At 42.7% G+C, this 18,820-nt stretch overlaps 1 protein-coding gene across 1 annotated transcript; it reads right to left on the minus strand.

The window, feature by feature from the left end:
- Positions 1-5,554: 5,554 nt before the first annotated feature.
- On the minus strand, positions 5,555-18,612 carry dusp10 (dual specificity phosphatase 10). Its single transcript, XM_031730177.2, has 4 exons — positions 18,393-18,612; positions 16,493-17,322; positions 11,384-11,752; positions 5,555-10,008 (listed from the first exon to the last, which is right to left on the minus strand). Exons 2-4 carry the CDS (start codon positions 17,274-17,276, stop codon positions 9,743-9,745), a joined length of 1,419 nt encoding a protein of 472 aa, XP_031586037.1. The 5' UTR covers positions 17,277-17,322; positions 18,393-18,612; the 3' UTR covers positions 5,555-9,742.
- Positions 18,613-18,820: the final 208 nt, after the last annotated feature.

Below are 18,820 nucleotides of genomic sequence, written 5' to 3' on the forward strand. Positions count from 1 at the left end.
AGAACTGTCATTGAGATTAAAGACGTCATTTTCAAGAGAGAGCTGACCAAAAGGAGGAAGAAATTATAACATAACAATTCTATAAAGATATTTTAACTGGCCAAAAAGGACTGGATAGAGTGCAATAATGCAGAGTCATAACGATAGTTAGGTCATTTCTTTATAATTTTATATATAATCCTTTCATAAAGCCTGTTTACTACAGGCTATTTACCAATATAAGAAAAGAAAATTGGGCATAAAAAAACACATTTTTGGCAGATCATCACTTTTTGGCATGGCAACAGCACCAGAGGTACACTGGCTTATGCCCTCATGGCTGGGTTTTCTATATAAAATGTATTAAAAGCAATAAAAGTAAGATAGGAATGGTTCAAAACTGACACCTGTTGCGTGTTGTGTGTGTGAGACACTAGATGGAAATCACTCAAAAGTTGTATGACAAGTCAAATTGGCTGCTGCAAAGAGCTTCTACACATGTATAGGGAAGAAAAACAACATGATAGTGGCCATTAGGTCATTAAGCTGACAGAGATATCGTTCATCATCAGCTAACACTCACTTGACGGCTGTATCTCTTCTTTAAATCTCCACATCAGCCATATCTGAGTGTGTGTTTAAGTGTATTTTTGCCATACTGACTTAATAACACTGGTTTAGATGTGGACTATTATTTGTATCAAAGCTTCATGTATGAGCGTCTATTGATAATTATTGCATGACAGTGTGCGTGTATATGAATCATGAGGCAAACTAAACCAAATACAGCGCTGTGAATCAATACATGAATACGATGTGTTATTTTCCGATAAAGTGTCACTCTGCTGGGGGAGGAGCCTCGAGCCACCAGATACACTCCAAACATGGCCACAGCAGCTTCACGCAGAGACAGCGTGACATATGGTGTCACCACACTGAGCCCCGGCCTGTTTCTTGTGCAGTGGTCAGTTTGTGGCTGTGTAGCAACACATGACACTTCAAATGTCCGACACGTGCCACAAGCGATAATGAACCTCCACCGCTCTTCGCTCTGCAAAACTGTGGACTCAGCAGCTCCAGATGACAGCGTATTTATCTCTTCCCACTGCAGAGCCGGCAGTGTTGTTTGATATCAATTTGATCTTTGCAGAATAACATTTTTCTTTGTTTATGTTCACTCTCTGAGCTCCTTGTCCTTCCCCGTCTTTGGCTCCACTCCAGGTGGCATATTTGCATTTGCTTATTTGCAGAGACATCAATATGGCACTTGTGTCATACCTGGAGACCCTCCCTGTAAGCTCCCTGGTGCACAGGGGTGGAAATGAGCCATGACCTCTTCTCTCGCATGTTATCGCTCTCCGGCCCTCTCCGGCCCTCGCCGACCCCGTTTGTCTCCCCGTCTCACACTCCTGTTTGTCTCTCTGTTTGTGATGCAGGAGGATAATTCATACTCACCAACTAAGAGCTGACTGCAGAGAATCGGAGGCCAGAACTCATTTACAGCAGAAGTACATCACAGTGAGTGGGACAGCTCGTCCAGACTAATCTACATCACAGGTATAAATATAAATATATATGCTGCCAAAAGTTTGCAGACACCAAAACTTTACACCCATAAGTGATAGTTGAACATCTTATTCTAAAACAATCAGCTGCCGACTGCTCAGATTTAGATACAGGAGATGGTTTTTGATGTTTTGCTCAAAGGTGAGGTGAAGTTCACTAAAAGCCATAAAACCACTTCTTTATGAACATTTTGAAAGCCCAGTTTTCTGAAAGAGGATTTCATTTCATTTTCACTAAATATTGTAACTCAAACTATTACAAATGTGCACCGGTGTACAAATCTATGTGGACATAGACATGGCAACTCTAAAAAAAACATCCTTAAAGCACTCACGAGCAGAGCCTGAGGGGGAAAAATGCATATTAAAGGCTGTAAATGAATAATTCACATGTTCAAAAAATCTGCTCATTTACTTGTTTATGGAGATATCTGAAAAGCTTGACACCGTCTCATGTCTGCACTGTAAATTTTAACTGCAGTCTAGCTTGGTTCAGCATAAAGACTCTGAACAGTAGAAAACATTAATGTGAATCTGTTAAAAGATAATCAAGCGACAAAACTCAATAATTATGCTGCACAAAACCACTAATCAGGAACAAAAAAATCGGTCTTAATAAGGTATTCTGTGCAGACAGGGATAAAATCCATGCCTATTCTACTAAAAAAAGCATTTTGGTTTTTTGGCCTGAGTGAGTCAGCGAAAACAGTGAGTCAACAAATGTTTGCCTCTATAGATGGCAAAAAAGGTAAGACTGCTTTGCTGTGTGTGCAGCTGAGGAATTGTTCCTTCTGCTATTGTGGCTTTGGTGTTGATACCTCAGAATGGTACACTGTTCACATTGTGAGGCTTTGTTTCTTTAAACGGTGGCTAATGCCCTTCAGAACACAGCTGCAGAAGATTTCCTCATCAAGTGTTTGTGCAAGTAAGGTTTGAGGGATTGAAATGAAGAAGTAAATTGGCATTCTAATGGCAAAGGAGGGGGGCAGCCTCCTAAACCTCTTTGGTTTCCTGGTGATTGCATTTGCAGTAGTTGCAGCAGCCCACTAAGGGTCCTGAACGCTGGACCCATTCGACCACTTTCAGTCACAAGGCACAGGTGGTAGGCAACGTGTCTCCAAAAAAATTGCAGTCTGACTTGGACTCACTGCGTTCAATCTCAGATTGCCGTCTAATTTAGAAACACATTGCCAACACACTGGAATCAGAGAGCAACTCGTCTGCAATAAATTCATTTCCAGAAAGCTTTTCGTTCAACTGGTTGCATTCTGGTTATATTCTGTATTAAAGCAAACCTGCCTCATTTGTGGAGGAATTTATGATTCTCTCAGGTTGGCATCATCACGCCTGCCAACTTGACCCCAAACTGACAGCATACTGATCCATATTACTGCTGTTTTATCGCCAAAGTTACTTTGAAGACAGGAGCCGACTGTGAGTGGTCTCGATCTGGTCCCTGGTCCCTTTCAAAGGCAACAAGATCACTCATTTTCAATTCATTTCAATTCAAATCAATTTTATTTACATAGTGCCCAATCACAACAGCAGTTGCCTCAAGACGCTTTATATTGTAAGGTAAAGAGAAAACAAAGAAAACCTCATCAATCAGATGACCCCTTTGAGCAAGCGCTTTGACGACAGTGGGAAGGAAAAACGCCCCTTTAACAGGAAGAAACCTCCTGCACAACCAGGCTTAAGGAGGGGGGCTATCTGCAGCGACCGGTTGGGGGTGAGGGGAAGAAGACAGGACGGTTCTAGTGGACATTAGCAGTGGGAAGTTCAGCCAAGAATTCTATCATATTTCATGACTGTTGTGGCAGAGTTTAGAGTCACTGACGTGTAAAATACACTGGGAGAAAACCTGGTCACAGTATCAAATTAATGCACTAAATAAATCCTTAAGTACAGTTATTTTTAGGAGAATCAAGCTGTTCAGCATTCTTTCGTACTTTTTGCAATCCTTTTGCCTGCCCATTAGCTCAAATCCATATTGTACATTTAGTGTAGTTTATAATAAAGTTTGCTGACCGGCAGCATTTTATTCACAAGGTCTCAGCAGAGTGCTGCTGCAGTGACATTTAGGTGAGACGTCACCCAAGTGCAACAAAGGAAACAGTTTTGATTGTAACCAGCGCAGCTGTCCTCAGGGTTGGAGTTCCTCTCTGGATTATGTCACCTTCTCCTCTGACTGGGAAGTATGCACACACTTGATTGTGCGTGTATGAATCTATGTGTGTGTGCACCTGTGTATGTGTGTGTGTCTGTGTGTGTACAGGAAAGGTAGGTCCTCCTCTCAGGCCCCCTTTGCCTAATACGTCCATGCAGGGCTCACTGGAGAGCGGCGTGCAGCAGCACAAAGATCAGGGCTATTCTGGTGCTGCCAGCCGGCCCAGTGCTGATAGGAAAGGATTAATGAGTCGCGGCACTCATCGTTCGTAATTAGAAACAACACTAAAAACTATTTTTGTTCTTGTTCCTATGGAGAGATCTTGACCCCCATTCCCAACTAGCCATGAGGCAGTAGCCGCCTGTAAAGTTGGAGTAAATTTAGGCTCATAACTCCTGTAGCTATGTGACACATGGTTCAATGGAAGGGAGCGCAGATAATTCACAACTCTTGCTGTGGATTCCTCTGGGTGCTCAGATGTCAAGACAGCGTCTCCTGTCAAGACTTCTTTTTCTCTTTTCTCTTGTCCAAAAATTATGATTTTTTTCTTTTGTGCTTTTTAGTTCTCAATAATTATTAAACCTGTATTTTTTGTGGTCGCTTTGGAGTTGTAGACACAACATTTACATTTAAATACACTTTCTGGACACTTTATTAGGTACACTTTGCTAGTATCAGGTGGGACTCTTTTTGCCTTTGAGGCACAGGTGCTCGAGGTCCATATCAACATGATAGCATCGCACAGTTGCTGCAGATTCGCTGGCTACACATCAATGATGTGAATTTCCCATTCCACCACATCCCACAGGTTCTCTATTGAAGTGAGACCTGGTGACTTTTGAGGCCATTAGAGTGAAGTGAACTCATTAACTTCATCATTCATGTTCAAAAAACCAGTTTGAGGTGATTTCAGCTTTGTGCCATGGCGTGATATCTTGCATGAAGCAGCCATCAGAAAATGGATACACTGTGGTCATAAATCAATGGACATGGTCAGCAACAATACTTAGGTAGGTTGTAGCACTAAGTAGCCAGGAAAAGATCTCCCACACTATTACACCTCCACTACCAGCCTGAACAGTTTGACGAGCCAGGATGGATCGATGCCTTCAGATTGTTACGTGAACCTGGGAGCAGAAATAAAGACTAAGACCAGGATGAGGCACTATTCTTTCTTCTGTTGTTTAGTTTTCTTGAACCAATTGGAGTTGGAGCCGCCCATCTGGCACAACAACCATGCCACATTCACAGTCATTTAAATCACCTTTCTTCCCCATTCTGATGCTCAGTTTGAACTTCAGCAGGTCATCCTGACCATGTCCATTTGCCTTAGAGTATTGGGTTGCAGCGATGTAATTGGCTGATTCGATATTTGTGTTAATGACCAGTTAAATGGGTTTGTTCACAAAGTGGCCTGTGAGTGTAAGTAATCAATAGAGCAAGCAGGTGGGTGTCTATACAACTCGCAGATAGTTATGAACATTAGCCAATTCAACTGGTCTCTCAGTCTGATACTTGGCATCAAAATATCTGCCTGCTGCGGTCGTAAATGAGAAAACTGCATTGAAAACAGCAAAGCTGTGGGCCATAAAACCAAAACAGTCAGCTGCAATATGCTAAAAGTCCTCATCTAGCTGAGAGGACTGTCAGGCAAGTCAAATATTACACAGAAATTTGACCATTTCTTCATATAAATAGCTTTAAATGCAACGTGAAACATGTGTCACAGATTAAATAAATTAAATTAAATGCCAGTAAAATATATTCGAAACTGGCTGTCTTTCAACTTAAGTGGCTGAAGAACTGTTGAGACGGTAAGGAGAAAAACATCCAGTACACCAAACAAAATTTCAAGCCTCCCTGTTTATTTCAAAGCTCACGAGTAGGGATTACAAAATTACAGTGCTTCAATTGCAACAGTTCAAGGAGTAGTAGGAGGAGAGTAGGAGAGATGACAGACCAGTCGAGGAATTTTGAGCAAGTCATGCAAAAAGGTGTGGGAGAAGGCCTCCGTTATAATAGCACCCTTTGTGGAAAAAATAAATCCATCTGTCCATAGGTCAGTGCAAAAATAGTAATGAATATATGCATACAAAGAAAATAGATATATATTTATATACTGTATATATTTGACTGTTTACTATAGACACAAAGAAAGATATAGAGACTTGTAGAGTGAAGCCCATTGTCACCGGAGCCTGAGCCCAAAGCAGAGACTCTTAAACAAGTCTAGTCGTAAAGAGTGCACATCAAACGTGACAGCTTGATATTGTTCTAATACAGAACCATATTTCCGAATAAAAGGGAACAGACCCAGATGCCTTTTTGGAGCTGTCAGTCTGGCGATGACCTCTACAGAAAGAGCAATGTGAGAAAAAACAGACAGCACCATAATGACTGCGAGTGTCCCTCACAGACCAGGAGCACACAGCATGCTTCGTTTCCAACCGGAGAGCAGTGTACAGTATGACGGTTACATTATTCAGTCAAATAGATCGTTACATTTAGAAAAAAAAGGGAAAAAAAGCCATGTGCCTCTGCAATTGTAAGAATCAGCAGATGGGATGAAAAGGTATAGTTTTCCTTTATAACAATGGCTCAGATAATAAGCTCTCTCTTTTTTCTTTTTCTTTCTTTTCTTTTTTTTTGGCAAATGGTAGTCACCGAATATAAATGCACATCTACAAACATGTGGTAAATGGTTATTATTATTATTATTATTATACCTTTTCATCATAATCAGATATTGTAAAGCACCAGTAGACACCAGTGACAACAGCAACAACAACAAAAAATACATATATAAGGACAGACATTATTTTTTTTTAAACTTCTTTGTCGGTGAATCACACAAATCTCACTTTTTGAGGCTGCAAACTTGTTATTCATGCTCGAAATGTTCACAGAGACCTCGAAACTATCAAACGATAGCTGAAAACAGCCCGTTATATATTCGTTCGTTTTGCATAGCATGAAAATTTCACATGAGGGATTTTTTTTTTTCAAGCTTATTGTCGTGGATGTTGGTTTGTAAAGCCTTACTGAGTACACTGTGTGTGTATTCACTTTGCTATGAAAACTTCTCAATCTTACCGACTGAACTTTTTCTTCAAAACTGAATAAACAACACTGAAAAAAAAACCTTCGGGTTTGGTTTTAAGATATAATTTGTTTACAGACAGTGGACTGAAAAGCAGATGTTTTTTCGACACTGATACTTAGCCCTGTGCTTCTTTGCATGCCTTTTATTTCATGCAGACAGTGGAGAGCTGAACAGAAACCAGAAGAACATTATGACTATAAAGAGAACTGGGACCATAATTTGTAAGGAAGCTGCTTCAAATCAGCTCGGGAAGAAGGCATAAATCACTGGGTGTTTGTTTTAACTTCAGTTGAAAGATTACATGCTCTTTTATGTACTGGGAAAACTTTGAAAGCCCTTGGGTTTATCAAATCTAAACCAATTAGGTCAAAGACGCATGGTTTTCACGCGATAACAAGGCAATTTTTCTTTGTTTGAAAAGGAGAGTTTAAATTTTCCAACAGTGTTGATCTGCTGAATATTTTATGGCTATGCACACATTTAGCTCTAGACGAGGTCTTTAGTGACTGATCGGTTCTATGAGTGGAAAGGCTTAAACCGCAGCTCATCCCACCTGGGTAGGTAAATGCTTCCTTTTTTACCATGAGCACTCAACAGGTGAGACAATCAAATGCGCCAAGACAAATTAGGATGAATGCAAAATTCAGCACATGTGCAGCAGCAACGCAGCAATCTACAACATGAATGAGAGCGAAGTCTACCAAGTAGAGTCTTAATATATTTGTTGTTTTATGGGTCAGGGGTGAGTATATTAGTGAAGCAGGAAGTGCATATAATCGTGCCGAGCTCATTTACAATTAGATTTCCTTTCAAATGCCACCACGTGGTTGGACTCGCACAAAGAGCATTTTAACCTCCAGGGGTTTCTTCCTAAACGTCCGCACGTTGATGGCAGAAACAATCTTAGAAGAGTGATGTCTGTGTAGCTCCTTTCAGACACTCACGTTTCTATTAATCTGACCGCTTTACAGCAGTTTTGCATGCATCCTAACAGACAAGCGTGTTTCTCTTTGCGAGCTGCCTCAGCTCACCAGAGAATGCCCCGAATGTCAGAAAAATGGAAATAACATTTTATCTCACCAACTAAGCATCTAATTAACGGATGTAATTAAAACATTCCTCTATGATGCATTTGCTCTTCTCAATGAAAGAGAGAGAGAGATCTCCTTCTCTGAGCCTGTGCGAGGGACGGGGCTCTCAGCAACACCCTGCAGCACACACACAGACGCGCAGAGAGTGACAGAGACCCTGCTCTTGGTGGCAATGGCGACGAGACGTTCAAAAGTGTGCCTTCTCTTGATTAATAACTCAATGAGAACGATAACCGCCACACATGAAAGAAGTGATCAGTGTGATCTCCTTCACTCTCTTTGGCCATGTCTGCACGAAGCGGTGAGAAGCATTAACATAAAGATGTTATCCGAATGACAGAATGCCATCATTTATACAGGTTAGCGAGGCAATGTGAAGTCTCTCGTGTCTGAAAAGAGCTGAGACAAAGGAGCAGGGCAGTTTTGCCTGGGAGCTAACATTTGACCTCTGCGTGTTCTGCATTCATGCGTACATGATAAGAGTGCCATGCGCAGGCCCACTGGTGACGCATGAATTAAGGCATTGATAGAGGCACTAGAGCAGCACGTGACAGCAGCGCTTGCCTATGCAAGGAAGAAGAGCTCACTTAACTGTAGCTTCGTGATAGGGAGTTGCAGGAGATTAGACGATGGTCACGCTGCTACCACACCACCACCCTCACTGTCACATTAAACTATAACCCACAAGTGGAAGTGCAGGGGTTTTTTTGTACCTCAACTTTGCTACCTTAGAATCGGCTGAACCATAGCTCAAAATATAGGGCACTGACAAGAACATAAGATGAGGCCACAACGGGGACTTAACAGTACAACAGAGCAGGCTCACGGATGAACTGGAGCGAAAAAACGACTAGGAGACAGAAGCAGGCAGTGATATTCCTCCATTGTGTTACATTAAACAACTCCAGTAGCCCTGTTTGACAATATTCACTGTAATTTCAAAGCGTTCCTTCTACTGCCAGCAGCCATGCATTCAAAAAAAAGAAAAGCTCTTATGGCTGTCCATTGCTATGTATATTGCTAAAAGATATGCATATGTAGATGCAGGAATGGGAAATGAAGATAGTGAAGCAAACGCACTCAGTATGAATTTTGTTTCAGCGGACGAAAACCCCACAAGTCCCCCCACCCCCCATCTCCTACCTCTGCCTAAAATACAGCATACTTATGCACATTGAACTGAACAACAGTAATTTACATTAACATCAAAACCGTTGTTCAGCAAAGAGCTGGAAATATTTTGTATTATCATGTCCGATATATACACATAAGATCAAGGTCTCAGTTGCATTCCACTCTGAAATTATTGCACAGTAAGCCGCTGTGGGCTTGTCATGGTCACCCCCATAAACCCCTGTATAAAAATAAAACAACATTAACACACCAAACAAGTCTTTATTTGTTTTTTTTGTTTGTTTTTTTTGGACAGGCACTGCCGTGGCCAACCCCGCCTGAGTCTGCAAACATAAACTGTGTGCCACAGTGTGAGCTTTAAGAGTTTTTTCTGTCAATATCTACCCCTAAGCGCACAGAATCTCTTTTCCAAACAGATTTCCTTCTCCGTCATTTAAGCTCCTCTGCAGTCACAAATGGAAAGCTCGCCACCGACCGCTTCCTGTCTTTCTAGCTCTCTCCTCTGGGACTTCAGCCAGGTCCAAACAGTGGGGATTTTTGGCATTTCTCTTCGCCACTGACCCAGAGCTTTGGCACTCTCGAGAGTCAAGAAAAATTCGGCGACTCTCACACTCCAAATCGGCTCAGATCAGCCAGTCTCCGCTGGCAGATGGAGACTTGGTACAAGTGCGAGCATTGGAGGGGGAGGGGTCGAGAGGTTAATCTAGACGACGGTTTCCACACCAATCAACTTTGGCGTGAGGATTCGTGGCGTTATTCCATTGTTGAGGTCGTCCTCAAACTCCAGCAGCTGGCCCATGAAGTTAAGGTTCGGGGAGATGATGGGCCTCCTGGTTTTGACAAACTTGTAGGCGTCCGTCATGGTCATCCAGGTGTGCTTCATCAGGTAGGCGATCACAATGGTGGCTGAACGAGACACGCCTGCCTGGCAGTGGATCAGGAGGCCCATACCCGCTTGGTGTGCTTCCTCTGCAGAAAGAACATGAAAACAGTTAAAGCCCATGAGGAAGTCCAGTCATCACACATGATTGGATAATGAACCTTCCTTTGTGGCTTCAGGTGTTCTGAGACTAAACATTTCTGAATCTTAGATTACGAGGTTTTGTTTTTATCTACTTAACTCTTTACACCGTGAAATGCTACTAGGAGCTACCTTTAAGGCTCTTTTCTGAACTGAGGGGTTTCTGTCATGTTTCAGGCCTTATTAGAGAACAAAATGACTAGATCGGCCTCAGAAGTTACTGAGGATGGCCTCCGTCTATGCAGCTACCCTTGGAAAAACCCAGAAACTACTCTAATGGTCATCAAATCTCATCTTCATTGATATATACAGAGGTTTTAAAACTCGTCATTAGGGGTACGGGCAGGTCGTCAAATGTCGTCTTTATGAGGAAAGAGTTAATACTGCATTACAGCAGCTCATCAACTACAGATCTAATTCACTGGATACAACATGCCAGGACATGGAGGTAATTTGAAACCTTCCGTTCAGCTAAGTGGAGATTTTGATTGTGAGTTAGATCTAGGACCTTCCTCCCTTCAGGCAGCAAAGAAATTTCAATAGATCAGCTCCTGCCTATACAGACTTTGTGAGCCATCCAGTTTAAACAAACTTTAGTCATCCATATGAGAAAAAAACAGCACTATTGTTTCCTTACATAAAATATCCCTTTGTGTTCCTAACATTAAAATTTTTAATTGCAAGGAGGGGGCTGGAGTATGTATGAGATAAGGGAGAGAAAAAAGGTGAATCAGTTCATCCCTTTTAAAAGTACTTCAACTCAAGACTAAACAAAAACTCTTTTGAATCCGTCTAACAATGCCAAATTTCTGAGATTTTGTCTATAACCTTCAGAAAATAAAGTGAATGCATTCAAAGAACGTGAGAGCGAGCTGCTCTAAACTAACTATTCCAGTGTCAGAGGGATGATTCATGACCTTTCCTTTTTTAACCAAGCGGTTCCTGCACTAGAATTTAAAGAAATAAGTGTGAGTCACGAGAAGATTTACAAGAAAACACACAAAAGGAAGTACTCATTACATACAGATTATTTTTATACTATGTGCAATAACCTCACATGACACAATGTGAGCTCTTGTAATGTGGATAGTTTATGAACCAACATTTTTGCTTGTTTTATGAGGTAACGGATCCCCCCCGCGCACATTTGTAAACCATTTAAGATGGTAAATAATATACTTTCATTTAACCGCTGACAGCTCTGTGCAACCAGCAGTGAAAGTTTTGCGTGATGTGACTTTTTAGACACACCAGCTTCCCAGTGAGTTGTCCAAGCTTGAGAGTCCAAATGTGTACTGTGAAGCTAAGAGGTGATTTTCATACCAATGAATTCAAACGCCTCCTCAAAGTACTGGCGCAGGTTCTGCTTGTTGCTGTCGGTGGCAGGCAGGCGCTTGTAGACAAAGAGGCCCGTGTCATAGTGGTAGAGCGGCAGGTGGGTGGTTACATTTAGGATGTAGCCGATGTTCAAGCGCTGCAGCAGGTTGATGTCCTGAGCGTCATGCTCGTTCCCCAGGTAGAGGAAGGGCAAGATTGGCGTCAGCTCTGCGTTCTCTATGTCCGGGGTGGAGGGCAGAGAGTGAGGTAGAGCCCCCGTCAGGCCAGCAGCTGCGCCCGTGTCCAAGCCTTCGTGAAGGTGCAGCGAGTGCTCACACAGGTTTTCATGGCTCTGCCTGAAGCTGCTAAGGCCTCCTGTGAATGGAGAGAGAAAGGCTGATGTAGGGCGGGTTTAATGCTTCAAAAAAACTCTCAAACAACACTTTTTTCTTCAGTTTGTTTTTTCTAAATCCAGACTGGACTCTTTTGATGTCAGCGCATAGAGCATGAAGCTGACATGGCACGGGTTAAAGGTTCAATTCTCACAGGAGCGCAGTTTTGCTAAAAATAAACATGCTTATGCGTCTGACCACCACATGACACACGAAACAGCTAAGCAGGACAACCGAGCTTTGCATACACATCTGATAAAAGCAACAAAAACTGGCTTTAAAGCTCTGAAGCCCTGAAACATAACAAACCCCAGACGCCACTGTTATATTTGGTTCTGATTTGAATGCTGCATTTAGATATTAGTATGAAGCGATTGGCACGCTCCCGTCAAGTGAACTTGTTTTGAGAACCAGACCCAAAGTTGCCTGCGGGACATTTTCCACTAGCTCATGTACACACAGGTGCATCTGTTTACCTGTTAATGTGCAGGTAAATAGGTGCACTGAGTTTTAAATACACTATTCACTTCACTTCTCCAAATAACCGGTTTGCACCTGTTTGCACCAGTGATACCATCAGCCAAAGGTTCCCTTCAGCACTGGAGCTCTGGGGAGGGGTCCAAGTATCAGTTCATGTATTGTTCACAGTACAAGGGCTGACATAATGCCATGTGAGGTCATCGCACAACCATACAACTTCCCCTGTGGTGGAGAGCAGGTGACACTCCTGTCAACTGTCGGTTTCCATCGTGAAGCAGCCCATTGTTAAACAAAGACATCACCCTAAACGTGGTATGATAGTCGCCAAGCCCTCATTATCATGGTAGTAATTACACTGTGGTAAATATAAGAAGGGGAAGTGTTCACAGGACCTGTAACACCAAACTCAACGCTCAAACGCCTTGGGGAATTTCCACTGAAATGGATTTCATTTCCAGATTTTTTTTTTTTTTTTAGAAAATGCCCAAAAAAGTGGCCAATTTTAATAATAACATGAATAATAACATTCATGATGTTAATGTTTTTGTGGGCTTTTTCGGGGGTGCAGGTAAAGCACTTGCATCATTTGTACAACTCTTGTTAAATAAGTTAGAGAAATCACAATATTTTACAATTATTTTTAAATAAAGCTATATTGTATCTGTATTTTTATGGCCTTTTAGAAAACTCTTGCCTAAAGAAATAAAACTATTAGGACATTTTTTCCTCTCACTGATTATTATCTCTCAACAGAAGACTAAACATACATTTATATCAAGCAAAGTTTATCATTTAAATATTCTCAAGAATATAAGCCCTGTTCTACTTTTAGCTCTCCTTTTGGTCTCCACCAGCTCGTGAAGGAGTTATCCCTTAGCTGCTAAATGCACTGATGCATTAAGACTGAGCATCAGAATGGAAAGGAAAGGTGATTTAAGTGACTCTGAGCGTGGCATGGTTATTGGTGCCAGAAGGGCTGGTCTGAGTGTTTCACAAGCTGCTGATTTACTTTGATTTTCCAACAACTATTTCTCTGGTTTACAGGGAATGGTATGAAAAACAGACAATATCCAGTGAGCGGCAGGTCTCTGATTGAAAATGCAGTTGTTACAACTGAGGTGTGAAGAACACCCTCTCCGAATGCACAGCATGTCAAACCTTGAAGTATGCAAACAGCAGCAGAAGACCACACCGGGTGCCACTCCTGTTTCCAGTTACAAACAGGAAACAGAGTACAATTTCCATGGGCTCCCAAAATTGAACAGATGATTGGTAAAAAAAACACCGACTGGTCTGATGAGTGTTGATTTCTGCTGCAGCATTCAGATGGCATGCCGAGAGTTTGGCATAAACAACATGATGGCATGGATCCTTCCTGCCTCGTATCAATGGTTCAGGCTGGTGATTGCTGTGTAATATACTGATGGATATGTTCTTGACACACTTTGGGGTCCTTAGTTCTAAGTGAGCATCATTTAAATACCACATCCTAAAATACTACTGTGAGTTGCTGACCATGTCCCTTAATGACCATCTTATGATGGCTGCTTCCAGCAGGATAACGCGCCATGTCACAAAGCTAAAATCATCTCAAACTGTTTTTTAAACATGACAATGAGTTCACTGTATTCAAAAGACCTCCACCGTCACTGGATCTAAAGCCAGTAGAGCACCTTTGTGATGTACTAGAACATGAGAGTCACATCATGGATGTGCAGCAAATCTACATCAACTGTGTGATGCTGTCATGTCAATATGGACCAAAATCTCTGAGGAACGTTTCCATCGCCTTGTCAAATCTATGCCATGAAGAATGACGGCAGTCCTGAAGGCAAAAAGGAGGTCCAACCCAGTACTACCAGGGTGTTTCTATAAAATGGCTACATAACATAAATGTACCAAAATTTGAAAAATTACAAGCTGTAATCTGACCATTTACTTTTACCTCTACTTTGCAGAGGTAACTCATTATTATTATAATAACAGCGTTCTTTTGACTAACCTTATTGGAAGGCTGATTTCAGTTAAACGTCAAAATAAAGCCACATTACAGAAGCTCATTACGAAGTTACATGCTTATGAGACGACCTCGTATGAGTCTGTCTCAACATTCATAACAATGACTACATAAAAGCTAAATGAAAGAATAAATAAGATTAGGCTTCTAAGCTTTGTGGAGCATTAGGGAAGGTTAAAGGGAAAGCTATCCATCATGAGTTGGTATAGACCAAAATGAACACTAAAACAGGGGTATTAATGTGCACATTTTTACTTGTATTCATTAGGTGGCCGTGAATAAAATATATCTGTGGAAATATAAATGTTTGTCCACCTTTAGCTGTGACTAAAGAGCGTTTCAGAGTGGCTTTCCCAGTTTTTGAGCAAAAACTCAACAAAGGCTCTAAAACATTAGGCGATATACACATTCCTTTGCAGACAAAAGCAAAATATTTAGCTGTAAATAAAAGCTGCCTCTATTGCAATTTGTTGTGACTCTATTATTACTCCATTAAACATTAGTGACAAGCAAATATCTGCCATTTTAATCTATATTTGGGAAAAACAAATTTAGCTAGCCGCACAATGCAAATCCATTCTGGCTCAAACTGAATCAGCATCTTTATATTCTCAAATTCAGCTGATAACACCGTTTCATAGTAAACCGAGAACAGCAAAACCCCCAGAAGAAGCACGGTGCCGTGAGATGAAGTCTGCCAAGTGTGACGGTCTGTCATTATCTGCGACTAAAGCTGACAAAAGTGAAAAACACGAGAAGTGTCTCGATCACTTTCATAAGCCACTGGCTCAGTTCCTGTTCAGAAGCTACCGCTTCTGCCTCGCAAGGCCTCTCGCACCACAGACCTGCTTTTTTCCAGCCCTAACCCTAAACCCTCCAACACTACTGACATGCTGTTTATGGCAATTCTGACGGATTAGGTGTAACCTATATCTGCTTTTAGCTGCAGCGGGACAGGGGACGGTAGATCTTGTGTTTCCAGTGAGGTAGAGACACACACCGTGGCCATATTTACAATAAATCATGATGGAGACATGTTTGGTAGCTCTAAAATAACAGACTCTGGGTAAATTATTCAACAGCATTTGCACAAGCATGTTCCAGATGTGTTATTTTTACTGCTGCCTGAAATAACACATTTCTACAAATAATTTAAGGAAGTAAAGAATAATCATGGCTGCACTTTAAGATACAGAAATCAAAGCCCTTACAGCAACAACAAAAAAAAATGTTCAGGGTTTTTAGTGAAATATTACATACTATAACACATGTGACGAGAAGGCAGAAACTGGCCATCACCGATGCTGATAAAAGTGGAGGAAAGTGAGCCTGTGCTATTTGATCCCCTTTAGAAGAGAGGATGCTCGCATTTTGCAAGAATTAAACCAGAGGAAGAAAGAGCAAGACAGTCTGCCTGTTCCTCCCACTGAGGCAGCTTCAGACAGACACCCGTGCAGGATGAGAGACTGGGGAGAAGCCTCGTCTATCAAAGTACACAGGAGGACCAGAGGAACAAGTGAAAGCAACAGACGAGAAGAGACGAGATCAAGGTGCTGTGATCTTACGGCTAGACTGTGACTGGGAGGCATACAGGAACACTCGCAGCCCAACCCCCAAACCCACCAAACACGACATACTTCCCCAGCTTCAAATACACCAACCAAAGATAGAAAACATGGCAATGACCCAGGGACTGCTATCTCACCAGGCTGCTTTATTTACTAACAGCTGCTTCTTGCGCTCTGCAAAAAACAGAAAAATAAAATAAAAGGGAAAAAAAAGGTGAGAGCAAGTCATATAGAAAGCTCTTAAAGAGCGTGTGCATATGTTTATGCATGAGCACGATGCAGGCAGTGGATGCAGAAGCTGTTATCTGTGGTGTTATAACTGCTGTGAGGCTTAAGTCCACAGCTCACTGGGTGATAAAACTAAAATGCTGTGGTGACAGGCAAAAAAAAGAAAGAAAATCAACTGGCCTGAACAATAAAGACACAAGTTTAGGAGGCTTTAAACACACCATTATTCTACCACATTTGTTTCATGTTAGTTTATATTGCGACAAAGCTTCTAGCGCTGATTAAATCAGACACTTGCTACAGAGTCCCTCCAAAGTCAGGCTAAACCCCATGAAATTGCGGTTTCTACCCCCTTTTTGTAATGAAAGCCCTCATTAGTTGCTTGTTTTTCACTTATCTCCCACTTTGATGCTTCTACTTCAGGTGTTACCTTTGAGGATGATTGGGTCCTTGCCCTCCCTCCTCAGTGATTCCAGGACCACATGTAGAGGCTGAGTGGATGTCAGCCGGTTCGGGTCCGTGGTGCTCTCATCATAAACCACAATCTCTTTGGAGAAGATGCCCTTAAAAGAGTCCTTGCCCTCACGGCAGGAAATGAGGTCCAGCACAGTGATCTTGCCCTGCTGCAGCCGTCGCCGGCTGATCTTGTCAGAGCAGTTGATGTGCACGGCCCCCCGGATGTGGCTCTTGTTGTACTCCATGAAGGGCCGGCAGTCGATGATGACCGGCACGGGCCCCACAGGGTGACCCATGGGGCAGCAGGTTATCCGCTTGGCCAGCTCATTGGGGTGGATGACCCTCACGGTGGCTAGGGCCTTCGGCGTGCCCGGGGCGAGACTGGGGGCACTTAATGCTTCATGGCTGCTGACCATTGGGGTAGGGGGCCCGGCGTAGCTGAGATTGGGGCTACTGGCGCTCACCTGGCTGTGGTTGAGGCTCTGGCTGTCCTTCTCATAGGTGGTGACAGAGCAGCAGCTGGCACTGCTGCATCCACACGACAATGAGCGCGTGGAGCCCTTGGATGAGGGCATATACGTTACAAGATTGGCCGTCGCCCGGATCTTCACCACGGTGGTGCTGATTACGGTCTTGTCGCTGCTGCTGGTGGTGATGGAGTCCAGGTAGCTGGTGTCCAGGCGTAGTTGGAGTTCCTGAGGTCGGATTGGCCTTGGCAGCGCCACCACAATTCTGTCGTCGAGGGGAGATGGAGGCATGGGGAGACCGAGGACTGGACTTTCACTGAGAACTCAACAAGTCGCTCTGTGGAGAGGATAAGTTTTTGAATTAATCCCGGCTGCGAGAAGACGTCCCCTCGTCTGTCTGAACACCATGCAAACTAGGAAACGGCTGCAGAAGCCAAATATTAGTAATGTCAACACCTGCAGGGTGACACCCAAGTTGGTGGGAACATTTAGGTGTGACAGACCAGCCACTAATAATAAACAGTGAAATCATCAAGACTCTCCTGTAACTGAATCACTTTTGGGTGTAATTAATATGAATCATCCCCCAGATACCGCACACACGTTAGTGATGCTTAATTTTTCATCCCAACTCTGGTGTGGCTGATTCAAAAACAGGAAGAGGTAAAGAGAGAAAGAAGAAGAAGAAAAGATAAAATACTGCATCAATGCTACGCTGCAGTTTTGTCTCACCCAAATGGAAAGACGGGGTACCAAAAAAAGAGGGGTGGCATTTCCTTTTGATCAGAAGCCTGAGCATTTTAAAAGCATGTCATCTTGGCATATTATGTAAAGACACCCGCCGAGCTTTGCCTGTCCCAGCCGCTGCCATCCTTTATGCACGGTGCAGGTTCAGCAAAAGCAGAAATCATTCATGGCCAAATTCATTGAAAAAAACCGGCATGAGAACGTGCCGAGAATGTGATATGGCTTTCAGGAGGAGACTAACTGATCAGATGAGCTGCAGACTGAAGGAAATCTAATTTCACACCACCGCCGTGAATATTTTTTAAAAAGATTAATACGCGATGACTGATTTAAACAAAAATAAATAAATAAATAAAATAAAAAAAATAAGGTACGGATTTTAACTTTACCGCATTTGTCAGGACTGAAGCCCATTAAACCTCTGGGGCTTATAAAATAAGAGAGAATTTAGAATACACACATACACACACACACACACACACACACACACACACACACATACATACATATATATATATATTTATATATATACTCAAAATGGTTCCAGCAATTGAATATTCCTCTTCATTAATTATGGAATCGCGTGAAATCTCTATGACCGTGCATTTCAAGAACAACTTGTGCCACTGATTTCCAAACTTGCCCTGCGTTTCTGCTTACCGGTGAGTGTCGCGGTTGACCGTAGACGGATTTATTATCTCCGCTCCCCGACAACGTGGCCTCCATTCAGTCCGTCCCAGTGTTGTGGCTCGGCAACATTTTTTAGTACTTTTACCCTGCTGCCCAGAAATAATATTGAAGGAAGTCTGCCAGCCTACAGAAGTCGCGCAGTGGGAATGACGCGAGTGCGAGCCAATGCGCGACTTCATTAATATTAAATCTGATCCTCCTCGTACATCCAGGGCCGGCCCTGCGGTGGGAGGGATTTGGCCGAGCTGCTTGCCTCTCTCTATGGCTGGCTGAGAGGGGCGGGGGGGGGGGTCGGTTGTCGCTTCAACGGCCTCCGATCCGCGCGTACAGATGATGTCACTGGCAGCCAATCAAAAGTCTCTCCAGGAGGCTCGAGGAAGAAGGCACGGTGCCTTCAC

The sequence above is a fragment of the Oreochromis aureus genome, linkage group 15, assembly GCF_013358895.1.
Source record: "Oreochromis aureus strain Israel breed Guangdong linkage group 15, ZZ_aureus, whole genome shotgun sequence".
Lineage (NCBI taxonomy): Eukaryota > Metazoa > Chordata > Actinopteri > Cichliformes > Cichlidae > Oreochromis > Oreochromis aureus.

Excerpts from the sequence above, each read along its gene's own strand:
- dusp10 (XM_031730177.2), bottom strand. The coding sequence starts at position 17,276 with ATGCCTCCATCTCCCCTCGACGACAGAATTGTGGTGGCGCTGCCAAGG. Across the intron at positions 11,753-16,492 it reads GGACCCAATCATCCTCAAAG|GAGGCCTTAGCAGCTTCAGG; the intron begins GTAACACCTGAA and ends CTCCATTCACAG. Across the intron at positions 10,009-11,383 it reads GGAGGCGTTTGAATTCATTG|AGGAAGCACACCAAGCGGGT; the intron begins GTATGAAAATCA and ends TTCTTTCTGCAG.